At 35.8% G+C, this 26,398-nt stretch overlaps 1 protein-coding gene and 1 pseudogene across 9 annotated transcripts in view; one reads left to right on the forward strand and one right to left on the reverse strand.

Moving 5' to 3' along the window:
• Window positions 1–26,398, forward strand: part of SCAF8 (SR-related CTD associated factor 8) — a 222,286-nt gene that overhangs the window by 12,553 nt on the left and 183,335 nt on the right. For all 9 annotated transcript variants that reach the window (XR_009404528.1, XR_009404529.1, XR_009404531.1 and 6 more), the window contains 2 exons: window positions 19,902–19,985; window positions 24,429–24,473. Coding sequence is in view for 4 of the 9 variants with exons in the window: in XM_059401321.1 (XP_059257304.1) it covers window positions 19,902–19,985; window positions 24,429–24,473 (129 nt within the window). In the remaining 5 variants the exon portion in view is untranslated. The remainder of the gene's footprint in view (window positions 1–19,901; window positions 19,986–24,428; window positions 24,474–26,398) is intronic.
• Window positions 4,514–5,467, reverse strand: LOC132018513 (single-stranded DNA-binding protein, mitochondrial-like; annotated as a pseudogene).

Here is a 26,398-nt window from a genome sequence, read left to right on the forward strand (position 1 = left end):
TGAATAATAGAAGGAGAGTGATTCTTAAAATACTCTCCACAAAGTTGAGGACTATGGTGAAAGCAGTTCTTAATGTAGTTTTTTCTGAAACAGGGAAAAAGTTGGGGCACCAGGGTGGCTCAGTTGGTTACGTGTCTTGCCTTCAGCTCAGGTCATGATCCCAAGGTCCTGCGATCAAGCCCCGCATTGGGTTCCCTTTTCGGGGGTGGGGGTGGGGTGGGGAAAGCCTGCTTCTCCCTCTCCCTCTGCCTGCAGCTCCCTTTGCTTTTGCATGTGTGCTGTCTTTCTGTCAAATAAATGAATAAAATCTTAAAAAAAAGGGGGGGGGGAAATGTCTCCTGATAGGCCTACTATTTATTTAATAAAAGCTCCAGAACTGTATACAGGTTATCTATTTTGATTTTTATTCAGTAATGTCCCTGGCTAAATATTGAATAAAAATCATCAGAATGAGTTTTTATTATGTTATGTTTGTTGCAGAAAGGACTTCTATGAGTAGTTTTTCTACAAGCTTTTAATAAACCAGTAAGTGCCTTTTAAAAAAAATTTTATTGAGATATGACTAACTGCTTTTGTAAGGATTAACATCTTTGAATTTTTTTACACCCAAGAAAAGTGGTTTTTATTTATATAGAAACTTGCTCTTAATGAGCAGAGTTTCCCAGATTCTTGTCTCTATTCTGTCAGAGAACTCACAACTTTTTTTAGAGGCCTATCTCTGCTTTGGTGGCCATTGTAAGAATGAGGGTTGTAACCAACTTAACTAAAGGGTATTGACATTTTAAAGGAGTTGGCCAGAGGCCTGCATTCACCAATCAGTGCTTTTATTCATTTACAAAACCAGAGGATTAAGACGTTTTAGGTCTTTTAGAGCTGTAATAGTTAAAGATTCCCGATAATTCTGGGAGGGCTTCCTTTATTTTGCTAGTCTTTCAGGATTGTTAGATAACTTACTCAATTTTAATTACAATTTTCCAGTTCCTAGAATGTAATGATAGCCCCTGAAGGTTTTCATGTAATAGCAACTAGTGGTTGAAAAGAATGCTGCTGGGAAGTAGTTGCTGGTTGTTTGAGCTTTATTTGTGCATATTTGCCATCTATCAGGCATCGTATTCTGCAGAGTGGTTACCCGTGTTAATTCGATACCTGTGTTCTTTTTCTCCCCTCATACTCTTAATAGGGATGGGCATGTTTTACTACAAAGAGTTAGAAGGTAGGGTGATGAATAGTATGATACAAGAAGTAGTGATATAGCCTGTGTATCCTCTATGTAAACTCTTCATGTATATCATGATGAACACAGAATGGGGAGGGAGATGTTATGTGAAGCAGAGAGTAGAGATCATTTAGAGGAAATGGTAACTTTGGGAAGGGGATGGGATTGGGAGGAATGATGGAGAATTGGCCAAGGATCTTTTGATAAAAGGCCTTTGTACACCATATGTAAGACCTCATTTTTAGTCAGAAGAGAATGAAGATTCTGAAGGGTTTTAAAATTGTGTTTTAGAAAAATGAGTAGTATCTTTGGAGCAGGGCAGAGCAATGACGGGATGAGGTTGGGGGAAGGGAAGTTAAATTAGCACAGAGAAGATGAGGGGCTCAGCTAGAGTAATAATAGGGAGAAGAAGGGATGAATGCAAGAGAAATTTATTAGTAATAGGGAGCTGAATATGAAGTTGAGGGTGGTGCCAGGGCTTTGGTTAAGTGATGAGGTAAATTAAATGGTATGGTATTAATTACTAAGGTGGGCAAATCCGAAGGAGCTAAAAACTTTAGATAATTTGGTGGGTGGGTTGGAGTAGGATCATTTTTAATAACCTGGAATAAAGGAAAGTTCATTATTATGGAAGAAGTAAAGTACCCATATCTCAGCTACCCAAAGAGACTTACTTTTACTGTTTTGCTGAATACAGTAGTGATTTTGTACATCTTGAGGCTTTGGTGTCTATGGAACATCAAGGTGGGAAATACCCAGCTGGGTATATAGGCACCTAAGGAGAATAGATAAAAGATGAGGATTTAGGATAGGATATAGTTGTCTAGGGAGATGATATAGAGAAAGAAGAGAAGCAGGCTTAGGACAAAACTTTGTAGAATATTTATGGTCCTCGTGTTGTGTGTATGTGTGTGTGTGTGTGTGTGTGTGTAAAGATAAAGCTTTGATACTTTGTTTTATTTGTGAATTTGAGGACATTTAAAAAGCAACTCTGCATGGAATATTCTTGGTGTTAAATTCTGCTTATACAATTACTGTTCTGTGTGATTAAAATTTAAGTCGTAAATGGAATGATCTATGGATAAAATTAAAGATTTAAATGTTGTTTGAGATTTTAGTAGAATTTAACGTTAAACCTACATGTATGTTTCAACATTTTATTGGCTCCTCCTAGTCACGTAATTTTTTTACCATAATTTTGCCTGTAATAAACAACTTATTGTGAACATGGAATTGGGAATATAAAGACTATATCATTTAGAATCAGAAACTCTATTTGAGAAATTTCACCTAATGTGGCTTATGGGGATTTGTTAGAGAGGACTTACAAATGAATTGTTCTTCCTTATTTTTATTTTGGCCATTTCATTATGAATAGTACTTCTAAAGTTAAAAGTATGTAAAATTCATATTTAATTTTAATGTTTTACAGAAGACATAGGGAAGAATTGAAATTAAAAGAAGTTCGATTATTTGGATCCCAGGGAAAATTTAAACCGAAGAGTTATTTTTATATATATGCATGTTTGTTTATAGATTATGTTTTCTTGGTTGGAGAATCATTTCTCTTCTCTTTGACTTTAGAATAAGACTGTTACAGTCATTTTATACATTTGTAGCTATAGGCATAACTAAAGTGTATGGTTCTGTGATTGGGTTTCTTGTTAGCTTCCATGCTTAAACTCGATTTCCAGAAATTACAAATTTTAGACCTATAAGACCTGTGTAGTATATCATTTAACAGACTAATTTTATGGATGAGGAATTAAGACTGAGAGGTGGTGAAACTTGGTTAGTATCAGAGTCACATAGCAACCAGGTTAAAAGAAATCTCTGCCCTTTGTGTCTCAGTTTAATGTCATTTTTATGTTTTCAGTATGTTTTTAGTGAGATTTTGGTATTATCTATGTGTGTTGGAGGTAGAGGGGGAGTGGGAATAGGTGATTCTTAGTTGATTATTATCATTTCATGCTATACCTGGGTCAGGATAGGAACAAGTTACTGTATACTCCTGTTCCCCTGCCCATAAAATAAGGTACCATGAGAAAATGTGCACCCCTTGGCCAAGAAGTATTGTGCAGCAGTGTCCCCCAACCCCCGCACTTAGCTAGCAGTTTTCTAGCAATTCAGCCTGCCTCAGAAAAGTGAAAAAAGCCATTAAGTATTAAGTTCACATATCTTGCACTTCTTTGTGGGAGAGGAGTGCAGTTACTCTATTAGCCTGTATCCTTAGCATGTTTCTAATTTTCACATTTTAGTAATAATGGCTGCTTTGTAACTACTTCCTTTTGATTGTCCCAGACTGCTTTTTACACGGCTCCTGGTTCATATATTTTCTGCAAAATCAATATAGTTGCTGCCGAAGTAAGATGTGAGAGATTATAGGTGACAAGGAGATAGTTTTATCATTTGTAAAATGGGATTACACAAGGTAACCTTCAGGGTCTCTTAAATATTAACTTTAATGAACAAGTTTTCTAAATTTTTTTTTTTAACATTTTGAGAGAGAGCAGGAGAAGAGGGAGGGCCAGGGAGAGGGAGAAGCAGACCCCCGCTGTTCAGGTATCCCACATGGGGCTCTCTGCTCAGCAGGGAGCCTGCTTCCTCCTCTCTCTCTGCCTGCCTCTCGCCTACTTGTGATCTCTGTCTGTCAAATAAATAAATAAATAAATAAAATCTTAAAAAAAAAAGTTTATTTTACATATGTATACATAGGTGTGTATAGAAAATTCTGGAAGGCAGCCTTCCAGTCCAACAGTGGTTATTTCTTAAGAAAGCCTTAGGTGAATAGTGTGCAGTGAATGAGAGCTTTCAGTATTTGGAATTTTTCACATTTATTACCCTTTTTTTTTTGGTCATTTCCTTCAAGCTGAAATAACTGTGTTTCTTAGCTTTGGGAGAAAGATGGATCTGGTCTATATTAATAGTATTTGAATTAAATATTTTCAGAGAAAGTGAGCTTCCTTGTTAAAGTTTGGAAGGCTCTTAAACCTCATTGAGGATTGCTTAAATTAATTTTTAAAAGAATTTTTTAGCTCTTATTTGGTCAGTGGATGTATAAGCTTGCTAACTTTTTTTCTTTTGATTAAAGTCTTCTTGGTTATTAGTTAGGTTGATGCTGTTAAAGGGTATGTTTCCATAATCATCTACCATCTTACTCTGACTCAGTTGTATATATGGTTGCTAGCTGGTGGGCTTTTTTGTTTTGTTTTTGGAAACAGTGGCTGGGTAGGTGGCAGAACTGGGTTTGAGACATGGTTCTGTAGTTCGAATTTGGTTAGTTCACTTACCCTAAGTTTATACATCTATAAAATGAGTACAGTGGATTTTAATATTATTGGGCCATTCTGAAGATAAAAGTGATACAGCATTTATGATAGTACTTGACAAAGTTGATGAAAGTAATCTTTCTTTCTCCTTTGTCATGTTACTCTTTTTCCCTTTTTAAAAATCTATTTGTTGCTCTTATTTCTGGAATGGTTTTACCTTCAAGGCCTGGTAGGCTTTTGTTCTACTTATTCTCTGATACTTAGTCATCAGTATTTATTCTTTATCTTTTCAGCTGTCTCTTCAGGAGTGTTACGTATTTTTGGTTTTCTCTTCTGGGACTCAGTCTTGTAAGTTCATAGGTACTTTGTGTCTATATGCACATGAAATTATATTGGCGTCACCTGAATCTAACTTGTCTTTCTTCCACAAACTTCTTTTAGAGTCCCCCCCCCCTCATTTTATATAAAAGGATATTTTAATTCTAGTCCTTAGAGACTATATAGACTACGTAGGATTTAGAAATGAGACTGTGCTAAATAATGGCCAAAGAATCATCATCTACTCTATGTCTGGTCTTTGGTGTGGTCACCAGAAATACAATGTTATCAGCTATGATTCTTTTTTCTTTTCGCCTCACATTATTTTTTGCTTGTGTATTCACCACAGTCTGCTTTCCCTTCACATAAATCCAGGACCCCTTTTTCACTTACTGATGTGCCACATCTCTGAGGCCTGGTCAGAATACTGATATTCTGTGCTATGTTGTTTTTCGACTGACATCACCCATTTGGTACGTTTTCACTTTCATTCATTGCTAGAGAAAATACTGTGACAGGGTTTTTCCCTTCCACCAGTCTCATGATGGGAGTCCTGACCCAGTCACACACGATTCAGAGATCTCTCAACAGCCAGCCTGCTAGATATTTCAGACTGAGTCTTAGAAACTGATGGAAACACATGTAATCCAGGTTTTCGAAACATGCCTTCTGTTTGCTTTTTCTTTTTTTCTTTATTTTTTTTTAAGATTTTATTTATGTATTTGACAGAGAGAGATCACAAGTAGGCTGAGAGGCAGACAGAGAGTGAGGAGGAAGCAGGCTCTGCTGAGCAGAGAGCCCAGTGTGGGGCTCCATCCCAAGACCCTGTGATCATGACCTGAGTCGAAGGTAGAGGCTTTAACCCACTGAGCTACCCAGGCGTCCTCTGTTTGCTTTTTCTGTGGCCTTATCTTGGATACTGTAGCCCAAACCTAGACTTCCTCTTTATATCAACAGTAAAATCATACTCCCAGATACTCAGACTTGAAAACTTGGAATTACCCTAGGTGCCTCTTTCATGTACATATTTTCAAAAGTCATGAAATCCAGTGAGGGTTTTTGGTTGTTGTTGTTGTTGTTGTTGTTTTTTAAAGATTTTATTCATTTACCTGACAGACAGAGATCACAAGCAGGCAGAGAGGTAGGCAGAGAGAGAGAGAGAGGAGGAAGCAGGCTCCCTGCCGAGCAGAGAGCCGGATGCGGGACTCGATCCCAGTACCCCGAGATCATGACCCGAGCCGAAGGCAGCGGCTTAACCCACTGAGCCACCCAGGCGCCCAATTGTTGTTGTTTTTTAATGTGTTTTGCATCCTTCCCTTCTCTTTTATTCTCAGTATTAAATAATAAAAATAAAGTATTGAGACTTTAGTCCAGGTCCTCATCACTTCCCTCTTGGTTTGTTGTAGTTTCTTTTGATTTGGCTTTTATTTTCCTATTCTCTGTTCTCTCAGGTTTATACAGTAGAACTAAGGCTTTTTTAGATTACTAGTTTTTACTTAGTCTCTTCAAACAACTGTTTTACTTGAATCACTTTATACTTGGAAAAACATTTTAGATTATCTTTGTCTTCAACTGCAGATTTCTTAGGTATGAACTTAAACCTTTTAATACAAGACTGTGTTAGAAATAAAGTTATTTGGGGGCGCCTGGGTGGCTCAGTGGGTTAAGCCGCTGCTCAGGTCATGATCTCAGAGTCCTGGGATCGAGTCCCGCATTGGGCTCTCTGCTCAGCAGGGAGCCCGCTTCCTCCTCTCTCTCTCTGCCTACTAGTGATCTCTCTCTGTCAAATAAATAAATAAAATCTTTAAAAAAAAAAAGAAATAAAGTTATTTGTATTTAGAAGTAAACATAAGTGCTTGTCATATGCATTGTGTCTATACAACAGTATGAAATGGGAACATTTACTGTATACATGAAACTATGTATTACATATTCTCATCTATGGGTCTTGGTGTGTGTGTGTGTGTGTGTGTGTGTGTGTGTGTTTGTGTTTGTGTGTGTGTATTTTTTGGTATTCAGTGATTCCCCAGTAGGAAAGCACAGCATTCTGTTGAGATTCTAATGTATTCCCATTAGGAAATAGCCCTCTTCTCCAGTCCTCCTTAAAAAGCTAGTTTTGTAAAGAGAGATTCATTGACAAGTGTGTTATGAGTGTAAGTAGTGTGGAAGTAGAATCACAGCTGTAACAGGAATGCTCTCTTTTTTTTCAGTCAGCCCATTTCACTTCTGTTTTCTTTATTAAAACTTTTCTCTGTTACAACTGGATGTGCATTTCATTTGTTTGAATGTAGCATTTTTTATTCTGGCACTAAATTATGCCATGCGTTTTTGTTTTCATGAGGCAGAATCTTCAGGTTCTTATGGATCCCCCAAATTTTAAATACCACGTTAGTATATTATTCCTCTATTAAATGCAAAGGAGAATATGAGAGAAGAGAAACAAATACACACCTCAAATTAGTATCTCTGCAGAATTACCTGTGAGACCTTTGGGATCATTAGTGAATTGTCAAAGCTGACAATGGTAAATCTCAGAATGCTAAGAATCTACTATATTATAATAATGGTATGTCACTACCCTCCCCTTCTACCTCAGTAGATTGTTAAATAACTAGATTAAGTTCTTCGAGATCTTTTTTGTTTGTTTTCTGAAGGGCTTAATACTGTAGGTAGTCAGTGAATGTTGGTTTGATTAGATTTAAATGATTGTTTAACTGTGACCTATTAATTGGTTGAATTTGGCTACTTTATCGAAGTTTGAATCAGCATTTATTTGCATACATAATATGTGCAAGGAACTGTTTTGGGCATTGTGGAGGATATGAATAAAAGGATACTAATACTGGTACTTACTTACTGCGGGTTCACAGTATGTGAGGACAGTGTTTTCCAAAGTGGGTAGATGGATGGAGCAATGGATAGCTAGGTAGGTAGGTAGGTAGGTTGAGAAATAGCACAGAAAACAAATTATGACATAGTTTTACCTTGTGGTAAGACTGCTGTGAAGTTGCAGGAGGATGTACGTGTACATCAGTAGGGGCAGGATGTGATTTCACATGTGAAAGTTCATTCCCTTTTCCCATTTTTTCTGATTTCCCAATCAGAAAAAATGGGGAAAAAAATCTTGAGTTTTATACCACTAAGCCCTTTATATTTCTAGATATTTGCTAATTGTCTTTAAAAAAATGAACAAAGCAAAGATTGCCCTTTAGACTCAGCCTTTGACAAGAATTATCCAGAGAAAATTTAATCATGTTTTATTTTCCTTATAATTAATTTTAGTATTATCTTCTACTTAAGACTGTGGGCTACAGCAGTGTCTCAGAAAAACTTTACAACCCAAAATAAGAAATATAATTTTTGTGGACGCCTGTGTGGGTCAGTTGGTCAACTGTCTACCTTCAGCTTGGGTCATGATCCCAGGGTCTTGGAATCAAGTCCCATATTGGATTCCTTGCCCAGTGGGGGAGCCTGCTTCTCCCGCTGCTCTGCCTACTCTGTCTGCCCTTCCCTCTGCTTGTGCTCTCCCTCTCTCTCTGACAAATAAAATCTTAAAAAAAATAAAGTCCTTTTTAAAAAAAATATGAATTGTGTCATGATCTAGTAGTTACCTATGTATATATAACAGGAATGAAAGCTTCACTCAAGATTAGTCATTGTATGCTTCATTACTTCCTTTTTTTTTTTTCTATTTTAATTGGACTAGGATTACCTTGAAAAAGTTTTCAGTTCATTAATTAGATTATAGTTTGAAAAAATATTGCATGAAATAGAGAAATGGATAGAACTTTTTTTAATTGTAAGAAAGTTACCTATGCCTAATTACATTGTTAGAACAGATGTTTTTCTGAACATATTTCTTGGTCTTATCTTTGCATTTAATTCTTATATTTATATATTATATTATTGCAAATATTTTATATTTGTCACGTAATATATTAGAAATTTCCATAGTTCTACATTAGTAATGTATGTATCGGATTAAATTTCTTTCTTTTAGTATAACTTACTAAATCTCTCTTCTTGGACTTTTTTCTAACTGTTGCATGAAATGTTGTAAAAATTCCATGATTATGGCCTTTTGCTTCTTAAAATACATAAAGGTCACTCATAATAATTTTATAGCTCTTGTATTGAGTACCATACTACCTTTTCCTTCCAGATACTGTATTTTTCAGTTCTAAAATTTCTAGTTTTTTTTTTTTTGTAGTTTCCCTTTCTCTGATGAAAACCTCCATTTTTTGCATTTATTACAAGAATTTGTTCCTTTACCTTATTGAGGATCATTATGATTTCCTTAGAAGTTTGTGATAATTCCAACATCAGCATCATCTTGGGGTTGGCATCTGTTGATCTCCTTTTACTTGAGCAGTGTGGGCAGATCTTCCTGTTTGGGAGGGTGTGTGTGTGTGTGTGTGTGTGTGTGTGTTGGTATGTCAAGTAAGTTTGGCTTGTATACTGGAGTTTTCAGTATTGTAGGATTTCATTAAAATCTTATTAAGAATGTTGGTTTATTTAGCAGACATTCATCTTGGTTAGGTTCAGGATGCAGGTTCTGTCTTGCCTTTTTTTGTTGGTTCCAATGACTGTTTACTTTTACAAGCATTTGTTTTGCTGTTTTATATGTGCCCAGCACATGTGCCAATCAGGAACTAGTGGTTTACATAAATTTTAGTTCTCAAAACCTCTTTGCTGGATTTCTTTAGGTCTGTTTCACATGAGCACAATTCCAGAATGAGCCCAAGACTTAAGTTAGTTCTTACACAGAATCAGGAGATCCTCTTCTCAGCTCTCTGTGGGATTCTCATACTTTTTCTAGATCCCATGGCATCCTTTTCTCTGTTCTTCTGGCCAAAAAGTCAGGTTTCTCTCCATCTTTAACCTTTAGAGTTGAAGTGAGGAAAAAAATGGGGAATCCTCACCATACTTTTTGGATAGCCGGGGCCTCTTTTCCTTGTTTCTCTGTCTGGAAGTTGCTGTTCTTTGGAGCTTTTTAGGTGCTGGCAGTGGTTGCCCTCCAACCCTAAGCAGGGCGTGGGAGAAATGGGAGAGGAGGAAGAAAAGGAGATTCTTCCTGCTGCCCACCGCAGTAGCATGGAGGAGTCCTTTTACTTAGTCTTCTGGCTAGACAAAGGGGGTTTGTTTCCTCTAGTGTTTTTGCTTCTAGCACTGGCTGCAGAGTTTGATTCTGCATTCTCTGAAATCAAAACCTATTATAGAAGAGCACAAAGCACTATGAAATTTACCTCAGTACCTGCACACAGTCCCTCCCACCCCCCATCACTGGTTACTGTTCTACTTGTTTCCTGGTGGCTTTTGTTTTTATTTTCACAGTCTGCAGCTTTTTTTGTAGTCTGGTGCTTCTAGTTGTAATCAGTGTGGGGAAAGAGGTTGGCTTACTCCATCTTGGCTCACTGTAACTCCTATATACTGTTTAAGAGTATTTTTTATCCACTGTATTCCAAGAATTTAGAAGGGATACATAAATTTTTTGTATTGAATTAAAGACCATGTGAATAAGTTTTTGTAGCCTAAATTTAATTCTTGAGGGAGAGCTGATGGTAGTTTTTCTTTGTTACTAACAGTTTTAAACCACTTCTTTTGTTGCTAACAGTAAGTTAGATTCTAAAGTAAATGGGTTCCTTTTTATAAGTTTAACCAAAACTGCAATATTAATCTTAGATACCTGTCACGGTTGAGAAATAGAATGTTTTGCTTAGTAATATAAAAGACTATTTATGTGAAAATACTTTAGCCCATAGGAGCGAATAGTAAAAAAAGCATGTAAATATTTATATTTGTCATAACAATTTTGTTAGCACTTTGATATATCAAATTCTGGCTTTCTTTTGTTTTCTTTTAAACTAGAGGATCTACCCCCATCCCACCTGACCCACCAAAAGTTTAGTGTATAGGTTCGATCTTACTAGACAGATGATTATTACTTCAGATGTATAATTAAGAAAATGGGCATCATTTTTCTTGGTAATATTTTACACTTTTTTTTTTTTTAAAGATTTTCTTTATTTATTTGAGAGAGAGCATGCACAATTGGGGTAGGGAAGAGGGAGAAGCAGACTCCTCGTTGAGCAGGAAGCCCAAAGTGGGGCTGGATCCCAGGACTCTGAGATCATGACCTGAGCTGAAGGCAAAACACTTTACTGACTAAGCCACCCAGGTGTCCAACTTTTTTTTTTTTTTTAAAGATTTTATTTATTTATTTGACAGAGCGAGGGATCACAAGTAGGCAGAGAGGCAGGCAGAGAGAGAGAGGAGGAAGCAGGCTCCCTGCTGAGCAGAGAGCCCAATGCGGGACTTGATCCCAGGACCCTGAGATCATGACCGGAGCCGAAGGCAGCGGCTTAACCCACTGAGCCACCCAGGCGCCCCCAACTTTTTTTTTAAAAGGGTTTGGGATTTGAGATCCTGAGAAAGATGCCAATTTTGCATAACCTTCACCAAATAATATGTACTTTCATTGTACTTAACTATACTCTGCAGACTGTTTATTCGAAGATTTCCTATCTGCAAAAGCACACTCAGTTCCATGAAGGCAGAGTTGTCTGCCTCTTCTATTAGATCCATGGTGCCTGGCACTAATGAGTAGATTTGGAATGAGTGAAGAATTGTTAGATTATAGATAATTTACATTTTATGTCATTTTTGTGCTTTTTTGGTGCTTTTTTTAATGTTTTCCAATTTTTCTGTACTAAAATACAACACAGGAAAAGGTTCTAAGGGCATTTTAAAAGGGGAAACAACTTAATTTTGCTCACTGATTTTTATGTGTTAGAGCATTTCAGATTTTATGTGCTTTAGTGTTCCCAGTTACATACGGCTTAATTCAAAGATGCATTTGAAACTTTGTTTTGAAGTTTTTATACTCTCACATTATTTAGTGTAAAATTAGGAGCTGTGCCTTCTTTAAAAGTGTGATCTGAGAGTCCTGGCAGAATATCTGTAACATATCTTTTTGGCTTTTGCTCTTTAAAAAATTCCGTGTGTTCAAGAATACTGCTACTTTAGTAGAAGTAACCCACACTTATATATTAATTCAAACATTTTTTAAGAAAGAAATTTACTTTAATATAAAGTCACTATTGGTCACATTATTCTTTTAGAACATGCTTTTTCTTAATGTTGCTTCTAGTGTTGAATCTGCTACTGTTAACTCTGTTACTGTTCTCTGGTCACATTCTGTCAAGTGTATCTGATTTTATGTTACAGTATTTAATACTGTGTATTGTATCTCAACCCAAAAATAATAGGAAAGATCTTGCTATACAGAAAAGGAGAACTTGTATATTAGAGAGTGACAAATTTTAGATATAGGGAATACTTAGGTTTTGAGTTGTTGAAGTAAAATTTGTAATAAAGTATTTTGGTTTTTGGAAATTATACTTGGAGAATAATCTCTTTAAAATGACTATCAGTGAAACAATTATCTTATTTACTTTTTATTCCTATATGCAAAATACTGAATTTCTTTTTTTAAGTTATTTAGGAAAAATAGAAATTTAGAAAAATTTTAATTTTGACTTTGAATTATAAAAATAATTTTCAAAAAATATTTGCAAAAATTAAATCTATACAATCATTTACAGCTTTTTCTATTGTATTAGCTTTCTGTTACTTTGCAGCACATTGCCACAAACTTAGCTTATGGTTTAAAGCACCACAGATTTATTTTATAAATTCCATGGGTCACAACCTAAGCACTAGGTTAGGTTAGCCCATCTGTGTTTGCAGATGGGCTCACCAGGCGGAAATCAAGGTGTCCGCCATGCTCTGTGCTCTTATTTGAGACATGGATTTCTCTTCTAAGCTCATTTAGGTTGTTGACTGAATGAATACAGTTCCTTGCTATTATAGGGCTGAGGTCCCTGTTCATTTGCGGGCTGTGGTCTGGGGATTGCTCTCAGTTCCTACAGCCACCTTCGGGTTTTAGTAGTCATATGGCAGTGAGAGAGAGCTAGCTCTTTGGTGTCTCTTCGATAAGGACACTAATCTTGTTGAGTCAGAACTGCATTCTCACAATCTCATTTAACTTTAATTACCTGCATGAAGTCTCTGTTTCCAGATATAGTCACATTAGGGATTGGGAATTTAGTGTATGAATTTTGGAAGGAGTTACTGTGGAGGACCATTGTGGCAAGTAGAGCAAGATTGTATTGAAATACAGTTACTGTGTTTTTCAAAGTAACCTATGCATGCATTTTTTTTTAAGTACAAAAGAGATTTTATTGGAAGTTCTTCCTTCTCACATCATGATGGATCCCCAAAAGAGGAAAATGTTTAAGATCTTAACACTTCAGTTCTGATGATATTAATTTCATATATCTAAGCAGTATTTTTGTAACACTGTTTCTTGAATTGTCTGTTTTAGATATTTATTGACTTTTTGCAAGAATTGATGAGGCATTAGTTCACTTGTGCTGCCCTTGTTGTCTTTAATACCTTAATTAAGTCCCAGGGGTGGGACTCTGGAATTAGATAAGCCAAATTATTTTCCTCTGGTTGTATCTTCTGTGTTTACTGTGGCTTGTGATTTCCTCTTTATGACATCATTTACTAATCCTCTTAATCATTTGGGTTTGTTTTTCTGAAATTTGTGACATCTTGTCTGTTGATTATACTCCCTTCCCTGTTCTGCTTACATTTTGAGTTGTTTTTACCTTTTTAAAATTCTATTCCTTTATTCTTCCAGTAGGAGGAAGAGAAGAAAAATGTCTGTAGTTAGCGTGCTATCTTGAATTGAAGGTATCAAGATGGTGTTTCTTCTAGTATCTTTTTTGATTTCTGATTTTTCGAGATTTGAGGGATCCTAACTAGTCCGTTTGTTCATTCCTTCTTCCTTTCTTTTTGAATTTATTATTTATTAGAGCACAAGCACAGGGAGAGGAAGAAGGGAGCCCAACATGGGGCTGGATCACAGGATGCTGAGATTATGACCTGAGCTAAAGGCTTAACTGACTGAGCCCCCCATGTGTCCCTTAACTAGCACTTTAAAGGCAGTAGAGGCCTGTTGTTAGGAAAGATAGATTGGGTTGATGACTGTTTTAGTTATCTTAGGTTTATATACTGGGTTATTTCCATTGATCATAGAACCACAAACTTGAAGGCTAACATTAACCTGTAAATGAGCAAGATTTTACCAACATTTGAATGTTCTTTGGGGGAATGTCAGATAATGAGGTTTTCATTGGGCTCTTCCAGAGTAATGATAGAATTCATATAATAACTGTGCTCAAATTGGGAAAGGCATTAACATTTTTGATGGAGAAAGAAATCACAAGTAGGCAGAGAGGCAGGCAGAGAGCGGGGAAGCAGGCTCCCTGCATCTGGATGCGGATGCGGATGCCGGGGCTCAATCCCAGGACCCTGGGGTCATGACCTGAGCCACCCAGGCACACCACATTAACATTTTTGAAGTGAATTTGCATAAAATAAGAGCATGAAGCACAACATTTTGTTAAGTTTTGGGTAGTGAGTCACTGTATGGAAGAGGGCAGATGAGGGAGGTCATGAATATGTTTATCCAAATGCAAAAAAGAAGTGTACATTTCTAGGACTGAGAAATACTGCCCAAATTCAAGATTGACTTGCATTTATAAGTAAGTTCTGTTGGAACATACCATGCCCATTCATGTGTGAATTGATCCTTGGTCCTTGACTGCTTTCTTGCTGCAGGGGTAGAGTTAAGTAGTGTGAAAGAGACCATGTGCTTCTAGAGCTTAAAGTGCTTGGCTGTGCTGACTGGTCCTTGGCCTAGTCAATAGCAGAATCTTTATCAAAAATGAGTTTTTTGTTGGAATAGTCAGCAGGAACTAAGATATTTCAGTTTAGATTTAAAAAAAAATCCTCAAACCTTGATTAAAGTCACTAGAAAAAGATTTCATTAAAAGTTGTTTTCAGATGTCAGAAGAATACATTTGTTGTGGTGCCTGTAAGTTCCTGAGGGGAGTTGAAACATAAAGGATCCAGGCTATTGTTCAGAGCCTTTGTTTTATATTGATAAGTCTTGAGTAGCCATAGGAAGGGGCAGGTCAAGACTGGGACTTCATTTCAGTCACTGAGGTCAGAGGGACCTGGAGAGTTTGTATAAATAAAGGGTTGTCAGATGAGATTAGATAACATTAGAACACAGCATTTGAGGGGAAGAAGCTTAGATTTGGGAAGAGGAGTTCAGACCTAGCAGGTTATCAGTAGACCTAGAAAAGTGAAAACTATCTTAAGTGAGGGAATAATTTGATGGACAGGAATCAGCAGCCGATTAAACTTCAGAAAACGAGGTAGGAGGGAGCCAGGCCCAGGAAATAGATTGGTGGGATCAGAACGTATATATGAGGGGTGCCTGGGTGGCTCAGTCAGGTAAACACCCGCCTCTTGACTTTGGCTCAGGTCATGATCTCAGGGTCATGGGATCAAGCTCCATGTCTGACTCCCTGCTCAGTGATTCCAAATTCAGTGGGGAGTCGGCTTGAGATTCTCTCTCCCTTTGCCCCTCCCTGCACACGCCCACCCGCGCTGTGTCTCTCAAATAAGTAATCTTTGGGAAAAAAAAAAAAAAGCTTTAACATGAGAAAACTTGGTATTTAGAGAGCCCAAATTTAGAGTGCGTGCAGCCCTGATCTTGTGACCCAAGTATAGAGATGGGAGCCATTAGGGAAATGAAAATGGAGGTCACAGGATAAATTTTCATTCTTTTCCAACATTTTCCAGTATAAAACCAGATCAAATTTTGAGAATACAGGGAGAATTACATTCCCAATTTTGGTGAGGAGTTGATATATCTAATTAGAATGAGGGTTGGAACGAAACTTGACACTTCCTAATGGCAGTGTTGTAGCAGAATTGTTACCAGCTGGATAAGACAGGTGTATTACTGTGTATCAGACACTCTGTCCTATCCTATAGATAAAAAGATTAAATATTCTCTCTTGACATACGTTAGACTACTTATAGAAGTTTTAAAAAAGCTTTGAATGGTGTGATATTTCAGCACTTTTTCTAAAGTCCTGACTGTTACAGTGATGTCATACCTGTCTCAACAAATGGTCTTTGAGGGAGGTCGGTCCTAGAGGATGGAGTTTGATGTTGAGGGTTGACAACAGGGGAATGTATAAGAACACTTAAATTTGGAGGAAAAGGGGCACCTAGATTAACAGTCTGACTCTGATTTCAGATGGAGTCATGATTTCAGGTTTGGGGGGGGGCCTGCTTGGGATTCTCCCTCTCTCTCACAGCCCCCTGCCTCCCCCCCATAGAAGGAGAAAACAGAAGGTGGATGATGATAAGCTGTCTCTGCCGTCAGGTGCTGGGTTCACATTAGTTCCTTAAATGTATAAATTTATATTCCACTTACTTCAAAGAGAACTTTGTATCAAAATTAGACACTGGTGAAAATATATTTTATATTTGGATACAGTAAAACTAATAGTTAAATATAGCAGAGAAGTAGATGTCAATAGACATTTGAGATTTATGTTCTGACAAGTAAAATAAACTTGAGCAAGCTCACTTAGAAGCCAAGGTACTAGATGGGAGAAACATGTTAAATCATCTTTTCTTAATTAAAAAAGTAAGCCCGTGGAAACTGGCTGAGTCATTCTCCTGTTCTGCATTCAAGGAGAATATACTTTGGGAATTATTGCATAAGAGGTTTTTTTTGGGGGGGGGGGTTGAAGATAATTATTTCTTTAACAGATGGGTAAAACACAATGTTTCTAGAGCAAGTCTTTCATCAGTCTTTGTAAGCTGAGGACTTAGTTAAGGCATTCATTGAAGAGTTAGATGAAATGATCTGTGCCTATTTTCTCATGATCAGATTTAATAAAGAAATGAGATTTTAGAGAATCTAGAGTAATGGTTAGTTAGAAGCATATAAAGTGAGCCTTGGAGGAGTACTTAACTACTCAGTATTTCTCTGAGTACTACTTTAAATTTCTGCAGTATGTGCATTTAAAAAGGCAGGGTGTCTCAGGTAAAAGCTGACTTTTCAGACTGTTGAAAATGTTTAATAAATCTTAATTATATTTCCCTTACCTCATCCCCTACCCCCATCACATATACACATAAAACAACCGAAGCTTTGGTGTGCTAGACTATGAACTAATGCTTGATCGAAACTTCAGGGCTTTACTATACAAAATAAAAGTATATGTAGTCAACTGTGGGGAAAAGATGATATATCTTCATTGCTCTAATAATATAAATTATTATAAAATGGACTTGCAAGTCGCTGAGTGAATAAGTGTTTGATGGATCCTTTAATATTATTCATTTAAATGGAGAACGCCTACAGAGTAGGATTTTAATTTTAATAATGGCTCACCCTGTTGAGCAACTTTAGTGTGTTCTAAAAGCCTTATTTTTATGTGATGTTTCTGTGAAATGAGTTTCTGTTCTGCTAATGAGAAACCTAAGGTTCAGAGATTTAGCAGCTTATGATAAGATGATGTAGTTGAACTCATACCCATGTCTTTCTGTGCAGAGCTTGTGCAATTGTCTTATGTGTGTTCATTTTAACTTATTCTTAACAAATACCTGTTTTCTCCCAGATAATGAAGATATAGTTTGGATAAAAGGGGAAAAAATCTAAACAAAAAAGACATGGTGTCTATCCTTAGAGCTTAATCTCTTATAGGAGAGGGTAGGAGCAGATTTCAGATGGGCAGTAGCCAGGACCTACTGAGAAATTCTGAGAAATTGACCTTTATTTTATACATATAGCTTATTATAAGCACTGTAGAATGTGTTGATGTTATTTTGTACCTCGTAGTAATTGAAGCCACAAGTATATTAAAATTTCAGGTAGTAATTGAAGCCACAAGTGTATTAAAATTTCCTGTGACTTTAGCAGACATAGCTTCTTAAATGATCTGATGGGATCTTGACCTAATGGTTGGCAGTATCAACAGGTGGGCACTTCTTTGGGAACTTAAAGGGAAGCACATTTGTACTTTTTCCGCAAATGATTTCAGCTTGAACAGCTCTTGTAGCATTAACATCTTAACTGTATTAAAGGAACTTACATCCTTTGACCTTTGATGATACTGTCACTCTTTGTGACAGTCCATTTAAAGATCAAGTATTAGTTAGATGATCAGACAAGTAAATGTGAAAGTATTATGATGAGTGCTTCAAAGGTGAATGACTGTACAGTAAGAGTATGGAAGAGTAGGTACCCATCTGGCTGGGAGGGTAGGGAAGGTTTCCTCATTAAGTGTTGCTCCAACTGAGATGAATGAGTACACATTAACTAGTGAGGAGACCCTGGTGAAGAGTATTCCAAGTAGAGGGAACAAGCCCATTTTCAATGCTCTGTGGCAGGAAACTGAAAAAAGATCATTGTTCCTGGAGCAAAGGGCTCAGCAGGGAAGCATAGAATAAGAGACTGGAAAGGTGGAGAGGCGTTCCCATATGTGTTTATCCAAAACATGGGAAGTGAATTGACCTTTTTAAGGGGATATTAGTCACCTGATTAGATTAGTTTTTGAATAGATAGACATGCACTTCCATTTGGATTGTCCTCTGGGTGAGAGATGAAAGTGTTTGGGGCTATGGTTGTGGTTGTGGTTAAAGGAGAAAGAGGAAAAAATATGGGGAAAAGGAGAAAATATAGATAGAATCAAGTAGAATTCATTGATAGGTTATAAGGGGTGCCAGAGCAAAAGCTGTAGAGGACTCCCTAAGTTGCTAGTTGACTAACCAACGCATTCTGTTTCAGTTACTTTTAAGTCTGTTCAGGTATTTTGCAATGTTATAATGGCCAAAGCTTAGTTTCCAGACTTGAAGTTATTATCTTACAGCATTATAGTTAAAATCTTGTCATCTCTGAGTACAGTGCATGTTTTAATCAGTATTCATTTAAGCTTCATTTGTTCATTGCTTGATTCTCCCCCTTTAATTGTTTTCTCTTTAAGCAGTTTTATTATCCTTTACTTATATGAGAAATTTCAAAACAAAACAATTTTTTGGTGGAGATTACTGTTAAACCTGAATCCTTTGATTTCTAAAAAGTTTTGAGATATAATTCATATACCATACAATTAACCAGTTTGAAGTGTATAATTCAGTGGCGTTTAGTGTGGTTCTTCAACCTTACCACAATCAATTTTAGAATATTTTATCATCCCCCAAAAGAAATGTACTCAGTAGTTATTCATCATTTCTTCCCAATTCCCCCAGTTGCAGGCCGTCCCGAATAGATTTGCCTTTTCTGAACATATCATATAAATGGAATCTTAAAATATCTGGTCCTTTTTAATATGGCTTTTTAAACTCAGAATAATGTTTTCACAGTTCATCTGTTTTGTAGCGTGTATCAGTACTTCATTCCTTTTTTATGGCTAATATTTTGAATGATTATAACACATTTTGTTTATCCATTCATTTTTTTTTAAAGATGTTATTTATTTATTTGACAGAGATCACAAGTAGGCAAAGAGAGAGAGAGAGAGAGAGAGAGAGAGAGAGAGGAGGAAGCAGGCTCCCCGCTGAGCAGAGAGCCGGATACGGGGCTCGATCCCAGGACCCTGGGATCGTAACCTGAGCAGAGGTTTTAACCCACTGAGCCACCCAGGCACCTCTTATCCATTCATTTGATGGACATTTGGGTGGTTTCTACTTTCTAAAGGACTTCTATAAATAATGTTGCAGTGACCATTTGTGTATAGGTTTTAATGTGAATATGTATTTTCAATTAATCTAAGTATATAACCGGGAGTGGTTTGGTGGGTCATACTACATATTATTGTGTTTCCCTTTTTGAGGAATTGCCAAGCCATTTTCCTAAGCTGCTGTACCATTTTATATTCCCACTAGCAATATATAAGGGTTCTAGTTTCTCCACATCCTTGTTCACACTTGTTATTGTCTGTCTTCTTGATTATAAACAACTAAGTGTGAAATTGTAACTCATTGTGGTTTTGATTTGCATTTCTCTGAGGGCTAATGATGTTGAACTTGATTTTTAAAAGAAAGCAGCACTTTGATTTTATTGAGAATATAAAAATGGAAATGTTTGGTAATTTCATGCACTTGCTTAGAGACCATTAGTTTTGCTGTCTTTAAAATTTGTTCTTCTTTTTTATCAGTTGTATTCCCTGAACGACTACAAACCACCCATTTCTAAAGCGAAAATGACCCAAATTACTAAGGCAGCCATCAAAGCTATTAAGGTGAGTAATTTTACACTTCTGTTTTCAGAAGAAAATACTATTCTAATATTTTAGAAGAAGGATGATTATTACAGGCTATACAGTTAACCATTGAACATTACAGATTTGGTCTGCACGGGTCCACTTACACATGAGTTTTTTTGGATAAATTCAGTGCATTACTGTGAATATATTTTTTCTTCCTTATGATTTTCTTAACAACGTATTGTCTCCAGCTTACTTTGTTGTAAGGATGCAGTATTTAATACATATAACATAGAAAATATGTGTTAATTAACTTATCAATATGGCTTCTAGTCAATAGTGGCTGATTTGGGGGGATTGTCAGAAGTTACATGTAGATTTTCAACTGTGCAGGGAATTGGTTGTTTAAGGGTAAACTGTGTATTCTCTTCCTTTTTGCAGAGTTAATACATATTCATGAGGAAAAACAAAAATAAAAATTAATTATCACCTGTGAACTCCCCAACTAGAGATAAACATTTAACACTTTTGGTAAATATTCTTCCATAAGCTTTGAAGCTATCATTTTTCTTTACTTAGGCAAGATTTTAGGTAGAGCCACGTTGTGGAGACTGTGTTTCTTATTTGTCACTCTGACTTTACAGAATCTTGGTATAGATTTCTAAATAAAATTAATAGTTTTTTTCCTTACTGATTCTATTATAGATTTGAATATGAGCCATTATGAAAAACAGTTGAACCTTATTGTATATAGGACATTTAAGCTGTGGGAAGAGGCCATAGGTCTTTAGCCATTGCTTTGATACAGAGGTTTTGAGCTAATCTATGTTGACTCACTGATCCTTCCGAAAATCGCAGAGAAGGCTTGAACTTCCCTGTAGAGAATACACACGCACAGTTTTGCCTAAAATTTCTTGACTTTAAGGATCTTTTTTGAAGTTCAACCATAGATACCTCTTTCTAAGTGGTCCTTGTCTGCAAAGCTAAGGCTCCCTGATTTAGTAGGGCTATTAGAATCAAGAATGAATGAGTGCTTATATTTAATTAAATAGGTTTTAACCTGTGGATATTTGGTAATATGTTTCCCTACTGTAAATAAGAGCATCAGCCATAACCAGAAGCACCAATTATTTAAATAAATAATCCTTAAATAATAACATTATCTATTAGATTTAACAAATTCTTATTTACGGAAAGAATTGCCACTAGAAGAAAATTCCGATAGTTGGTTTTTCAGTGTTCTGGCGGCCAAAGCTTATTTGTCAGACATGTAGTTAATTTCTTACAGCATTATAGTTAAAATTCCTATATTTATATGCAGAAAATCAAAGAGGTGATAAGTGAAAAGTATGGTGACCAGTAAGCATTCAAGCGAGAGAATTCTTTAAACAAGTGTATTTTTGGGTGTCTGAATGTTTATTTAGTCTTTTGTGCTTTCTTTATCTTATTTTACATTGTGATCTGATTTTTATGATCGTGATTCTGAGAGTGTGCAAACATGTGTATTACCATTTTTAGTCTGAAAATAATTGATGCATTTTATATAACTTGAGAATACTTCTAAAAAATTTTTTTTCATTATAGTTGATACATGGTGTTCTAGATTTAAGAGTACAATATTAGTGATTCAGCATCTCTATTCGTTATGCTATGCTCACCGCAAGGGTAGCTGTCATCTGTCACTATTACAGTATCATTGATTATATTCCCAGTGCTGTACCTTTTGTTCCCATGACTATTCATTTCATAACTGGAAGCCTGTATCTCCTCCCCTTAACCTATTTTCCCCATCTCCCCACTGCCCCCTTTCCCTCTGAGCAGAATATTTTCTAATTAAAATGCTCTGTAAAGTATTAGCAGCAACATTACTCCTATTTTTCAGATGTGGGAAGGGTCTAAGAAAATAAGTAATTTGCAGTAGTCAGAATAAATACAGCTAAATTTGAATCCAAGTTTCAGTCAAGAGCCTAAACATTATGATATACTGTACTATTTTGATTTATTATTACTGCTTTATATTTTTTAATTTTGAAAATTTAGACATGTTGCAAAATACTATAATGACTGGGGTGCCTGGGTGGCTCAGTGGGTTAACCCTCTGCCATCAGCTCAGGTCATGGTCTCAGGGTCCTGGGATCCAGCCCCACATCGGGGTCTCTGCTCAGCGGGGAGCCTGCTTCCCTTCCTCTCTCTCTCTCTGCCTGCCTACTTGTGATCTCTCTCTGTCAAATAAATAAATAAAAATCTATAAATTTTTATATAAATTAGTTATTAAATATTTATATAAATTATTTATTATAAATTTATAAATAAAAACTTAAGAAATATATATTATAATGACCAACACATAGTCTTCCCTCAGATTTGCCAGTTAACATTTTGCTACAATTTGGTTTATTTCTACACACACACACACACACACACACACACACACACAAACACACACAAACATTTTTTGGCTGAATCATTTGATAGTTTGAGATTTCATTCATAATAGCTCTTAATCTCTAGATACTTGAATTTGAATCTCTTAAGAACAAAGACATTTCTTAAGTAACTATATTGTACACTGACCACATGGAAGAAATTTCAGGATCCAGTAAGATCATATATTACATTTATTTGTCTTGTCACGCAGCCATACTCAGCCTTTGTTTTGTTTTTCATACCATTGATATTTTTGAAGAGTTCATACCAGTTGTTTTGCAGTATTGTATTATTTTAAACTGCATTTAGCACATGTGTAAATTGAGATTTGAGCTGCTTTTTAAAATCAGTTTTAAGTGATACTGTTTTATATTGAGGTAAGTCACTAATTTTTTTATCAGTGATTAGGGACATGATTATTTTAATGGGTGCTTGTTAACACTGCACACTGTCAGCAAAATTTCACAAAATAGCTTTTGGGGAAGAAGGCCTATGTGAATTGGTAAACTTTGAATTTAGTAAGCAGTTTTACTCAGAATTACAGTAGTAAAGTAGCTAGAAGCAAAGAGAACTATTAAGATGTTTTCCAGAAGAACTTATTATTTAGTACAAATCATTCAATGTGTAATTAATATTTTGTATGTTGCTTTTAAATGTTTAAGGTAATGCTTACTTTTAAGAAGTTGTTTTGGCTTTTTTATTTAAGTGACTTAACACTGTTGAGTAAGCTGTTTTTATAGTATGAAAATTATACCCAAGCTTAAACTTGTACATTTTGACTTGATGACTATGAGTAATGAGGTTTTCCTTTCTTTTTGATTTTTGGATTTCTTGATGCAGTTCAAAGGAATGTTCATATGTCTCTTCAGTCTAAGGGGATGTCCTTTAAAAGTATAATTCCTGGGATCAAAAGTATAAGTAGAAGCACAATTTAAGTTCTTTAAACAAATATGCTAATTATGCAGTTGCCATTAAGATATTAAAATTTATTAAGCACAAGTTTTAGATATCTTTTGTTTAATTTATAATTTTTTTAATCTGTAATTTCTAATTTGTTCCTTTTAGGTTTATTCATAGTGTTGTTTCTAAAACTTACACCTGTTTTCTTATAATTGATAGCATCCTATTAACTCATTTTTAATCTGTATATTCACTTCACTTCTGTTGGTTTGTTTTAGCTAATCCATGAGAACTTTATACATCCCTGTATCTTATTATATATACTTGTTCCACTTTCCAGCAGAAACGAGATAATGAAGTTCAAAACAACTCCTTTGCATATGTTTATGAATGCTATTTTTTGAGTTATTTGATATTTCTAGTATTACCCTAATTTAATGATACCATTGGAAATCTTTTTCTTCCATGAAAGGAGGAATATACATCTGCCCGTATGCTTATTACAGGTACTTTACTGTCAACCTAACAGTATGCGAAAGTATGATTTTATGAGGACTGTGTTAAAATTCTTTTGTATCTCATAGCACACTTTGGATATACAGTTTGCCCTTTAACATCGTGTTGTTCGGAGTGCTGATCTCTGTGCAGTCAAGAATCTGTGTATAACTTTGGACTCCCCTAAAACTTAACTACTGATAGCCTACTGTTGTCCAGAAACCTTACCTATAACATAAATAGTCGATTAACGTTTAGTTTGTGTGTTATTTGTAATATATACAGCATTTTTATAATCAAGTGAGTCAGAGAAAATACCGTTACTAAGAATATTATAAGGAAGAGAAAATACATTTACAGTATTGTACTGAGTTTATTGAAAAAAAATCAGCATGTAAGTGGACCCACACAGTTCAAACCTATGTTCAGTGCTCAGTTATACTGACCATGTATGCACGTCAAGAAACCTTAACTAATTAGGTATCATAGTTAATTGCTTCTGAAGGTGAGTGACCTGTTGGTTTCAAAATTCATGATTAAAATTCATTGTTTTGATAGACCTTTGAAACGATGTTAAACTAACTGTGCTTAACGGAAAAATTCAGATCTAATTGAACAGATTTTAAAACTATACTTCATGTTTGTTTGTTTTTTTAGTTCTATAAACATGTGGTACAGAGCGTTGAAAAATTCATTCAGAAAGTAAGTATAATTTTCAATATGTACACTAAATGTACTGTAATTATAGATAAATGCCTTGTCCTCTATCTTTTAAATCAACTACTCAGGTTTTGTTTTTGATGGACTATTCAAAAGTGATTCCATTTATTTTATTTTCTAATTAAGAAATAAAGGTGCCTGGGTCGCTCAGTTGATTAAGGGTCTAACTCTTGATCTTAGCTCAGGTCTTGATGTCAGGGTTTAAGCCCCCCATACTAGGCTCCACCAGTATGGAGCCTACTTAAATAAAGAAGTAAGTAAGTAAGTAAATAAATGAAATGAAATGAAATGATAGTGCTTTTTGGATAATTCTGAAAACAATAGCTTTCATTCAGGTCGATGTTCTTGTTAATTTGCAGTGCCATAGTGAGCATCTGTCCCCTGAAAAAAATGGTGTACATATGATTTTTCAAGTATGTTAATTCTCACTTGTCATTTTAGCAGAATGCCTAGAAAGCAGCTCTTCTTTTAGATAAAGTGTGGATAAGACAATGCCTACCCACTACTTCTCTTCTGCTGATTCATTTTGTCTCATCCATTAAGACATTATACATCTCAGCATCTTATTTTATGACCTGAAGTTCCATTGTCTAGGGTAAGCGAGGGTAATGAAGTTGAAAATAGCTAGCTGTCTTACACACATTTGATAATACTTTTTGTAAGCAGAGTCCAAGGTGACTATATTATAGTTTTTTGCTCTCCTGGTGATCAGTGCCCTATTCATGCCACAGTTTTTGGCAGGAGTGCACACAGCTTAAAACTTACAAAATGATACTATATCTGTGCTTTACTGTAACTGAATTTAGGTTTTGTACTCTGACCATGTTCATGTTCCTGGATGTAACCAGTACCAATTTGAGAATCAGTGGTATATGGCATTTAAGGATTCAGGAAGATTGCAGTGTTTTTTGAAAATAGTTGACAAGGAGAAGGGTATGTGAATCAGTCAGTTGACTGTCATGTCGGTAACCTTGAGTAAATCAATTTCGTTAATCTTTCTGTGATTCAGCTTTTTTCTGAAGTCTTGGTTTCTCAGTACTTAAGAGTATTAGTAAAACATACTTTGAGTTGAACAACTAGTGAATTGAGGCTGAGATGCAAAGTAAAATAATAGTAAGTATGCTGTTTTAAAAAGGTAAATCACAGTATAATAGAAATGTTGGTGATTAGAAAATTTCATTGTTCTAAAACTTTTTTAAAAGTTATTTTAAAAAGTTTCGAATGTCTAAAGCAGTGCATCTTAAACTTTTTGGTGCATTGGAGTTACCTAGGGATCTTCTTAAAATTCAGATTCTGAATTCACTAAATGTGTCAAGGGGCTGAGAGTCTGCATTTCTGCCTGTTCTTAGAGGATACTTCAGCTGTTAGTTTAGAAACCACAATTTGATTAATAAGCGTTTAAGGGATAAACACAAATTTACCAATAAATATTTTTTTACTGATTTTTATTTAGAGCAGGGGTACTTTTAATAAGATACTTCAGAATCTTAAACCTTGGGTGAGCAGAGTCATCTCCATCGCGAGATAATTGTAGAGTCCGTCTGGAGCAGCAAGTCGGTATTGCGGGGGCAAAGGGATGAAGTTAAACAAAAAAAAAGGTGGAATTTCATCTCTCTTTACAAGACATTCCAAGGTATAACATTCCACATAGAAATAAGAAACCTGTTGAGAGGAGAAGCCTCATACAGTATGTACAGTTTGGAACTGTTCAAATATAGTAATTAAATGAAGTGCTCCAGTGGCCACATTTTAAAAAGAGTTCTTAGTAGAGACAGTAGGACAAACTTAAACCTCACATAGTATGAACAACTTCATGCCTCACCCGTGCAGTCTGAAAGTTAGAAGTCCCAGGTATGCCATTCTCCATTTAGAATGTATAACCTTCAGGGGTAATTTCTGGCACAATA

The sequence above is a fragment of the Mustela nigripes genome, chromosome 5, assembly GCF_022355385.1.
Source record: "Mustela nigripes isolate SB6536 chromosome 5, MUSNIG.SB6536, whole genome shotgun sequence".
NCBI classification, from domain to species: domain Eukaryota; kingdom Metazoa; phylum Chordata; class Mammalia; order Carnivora; family Mustelidae; genus Mustela; species Mustela nigripes.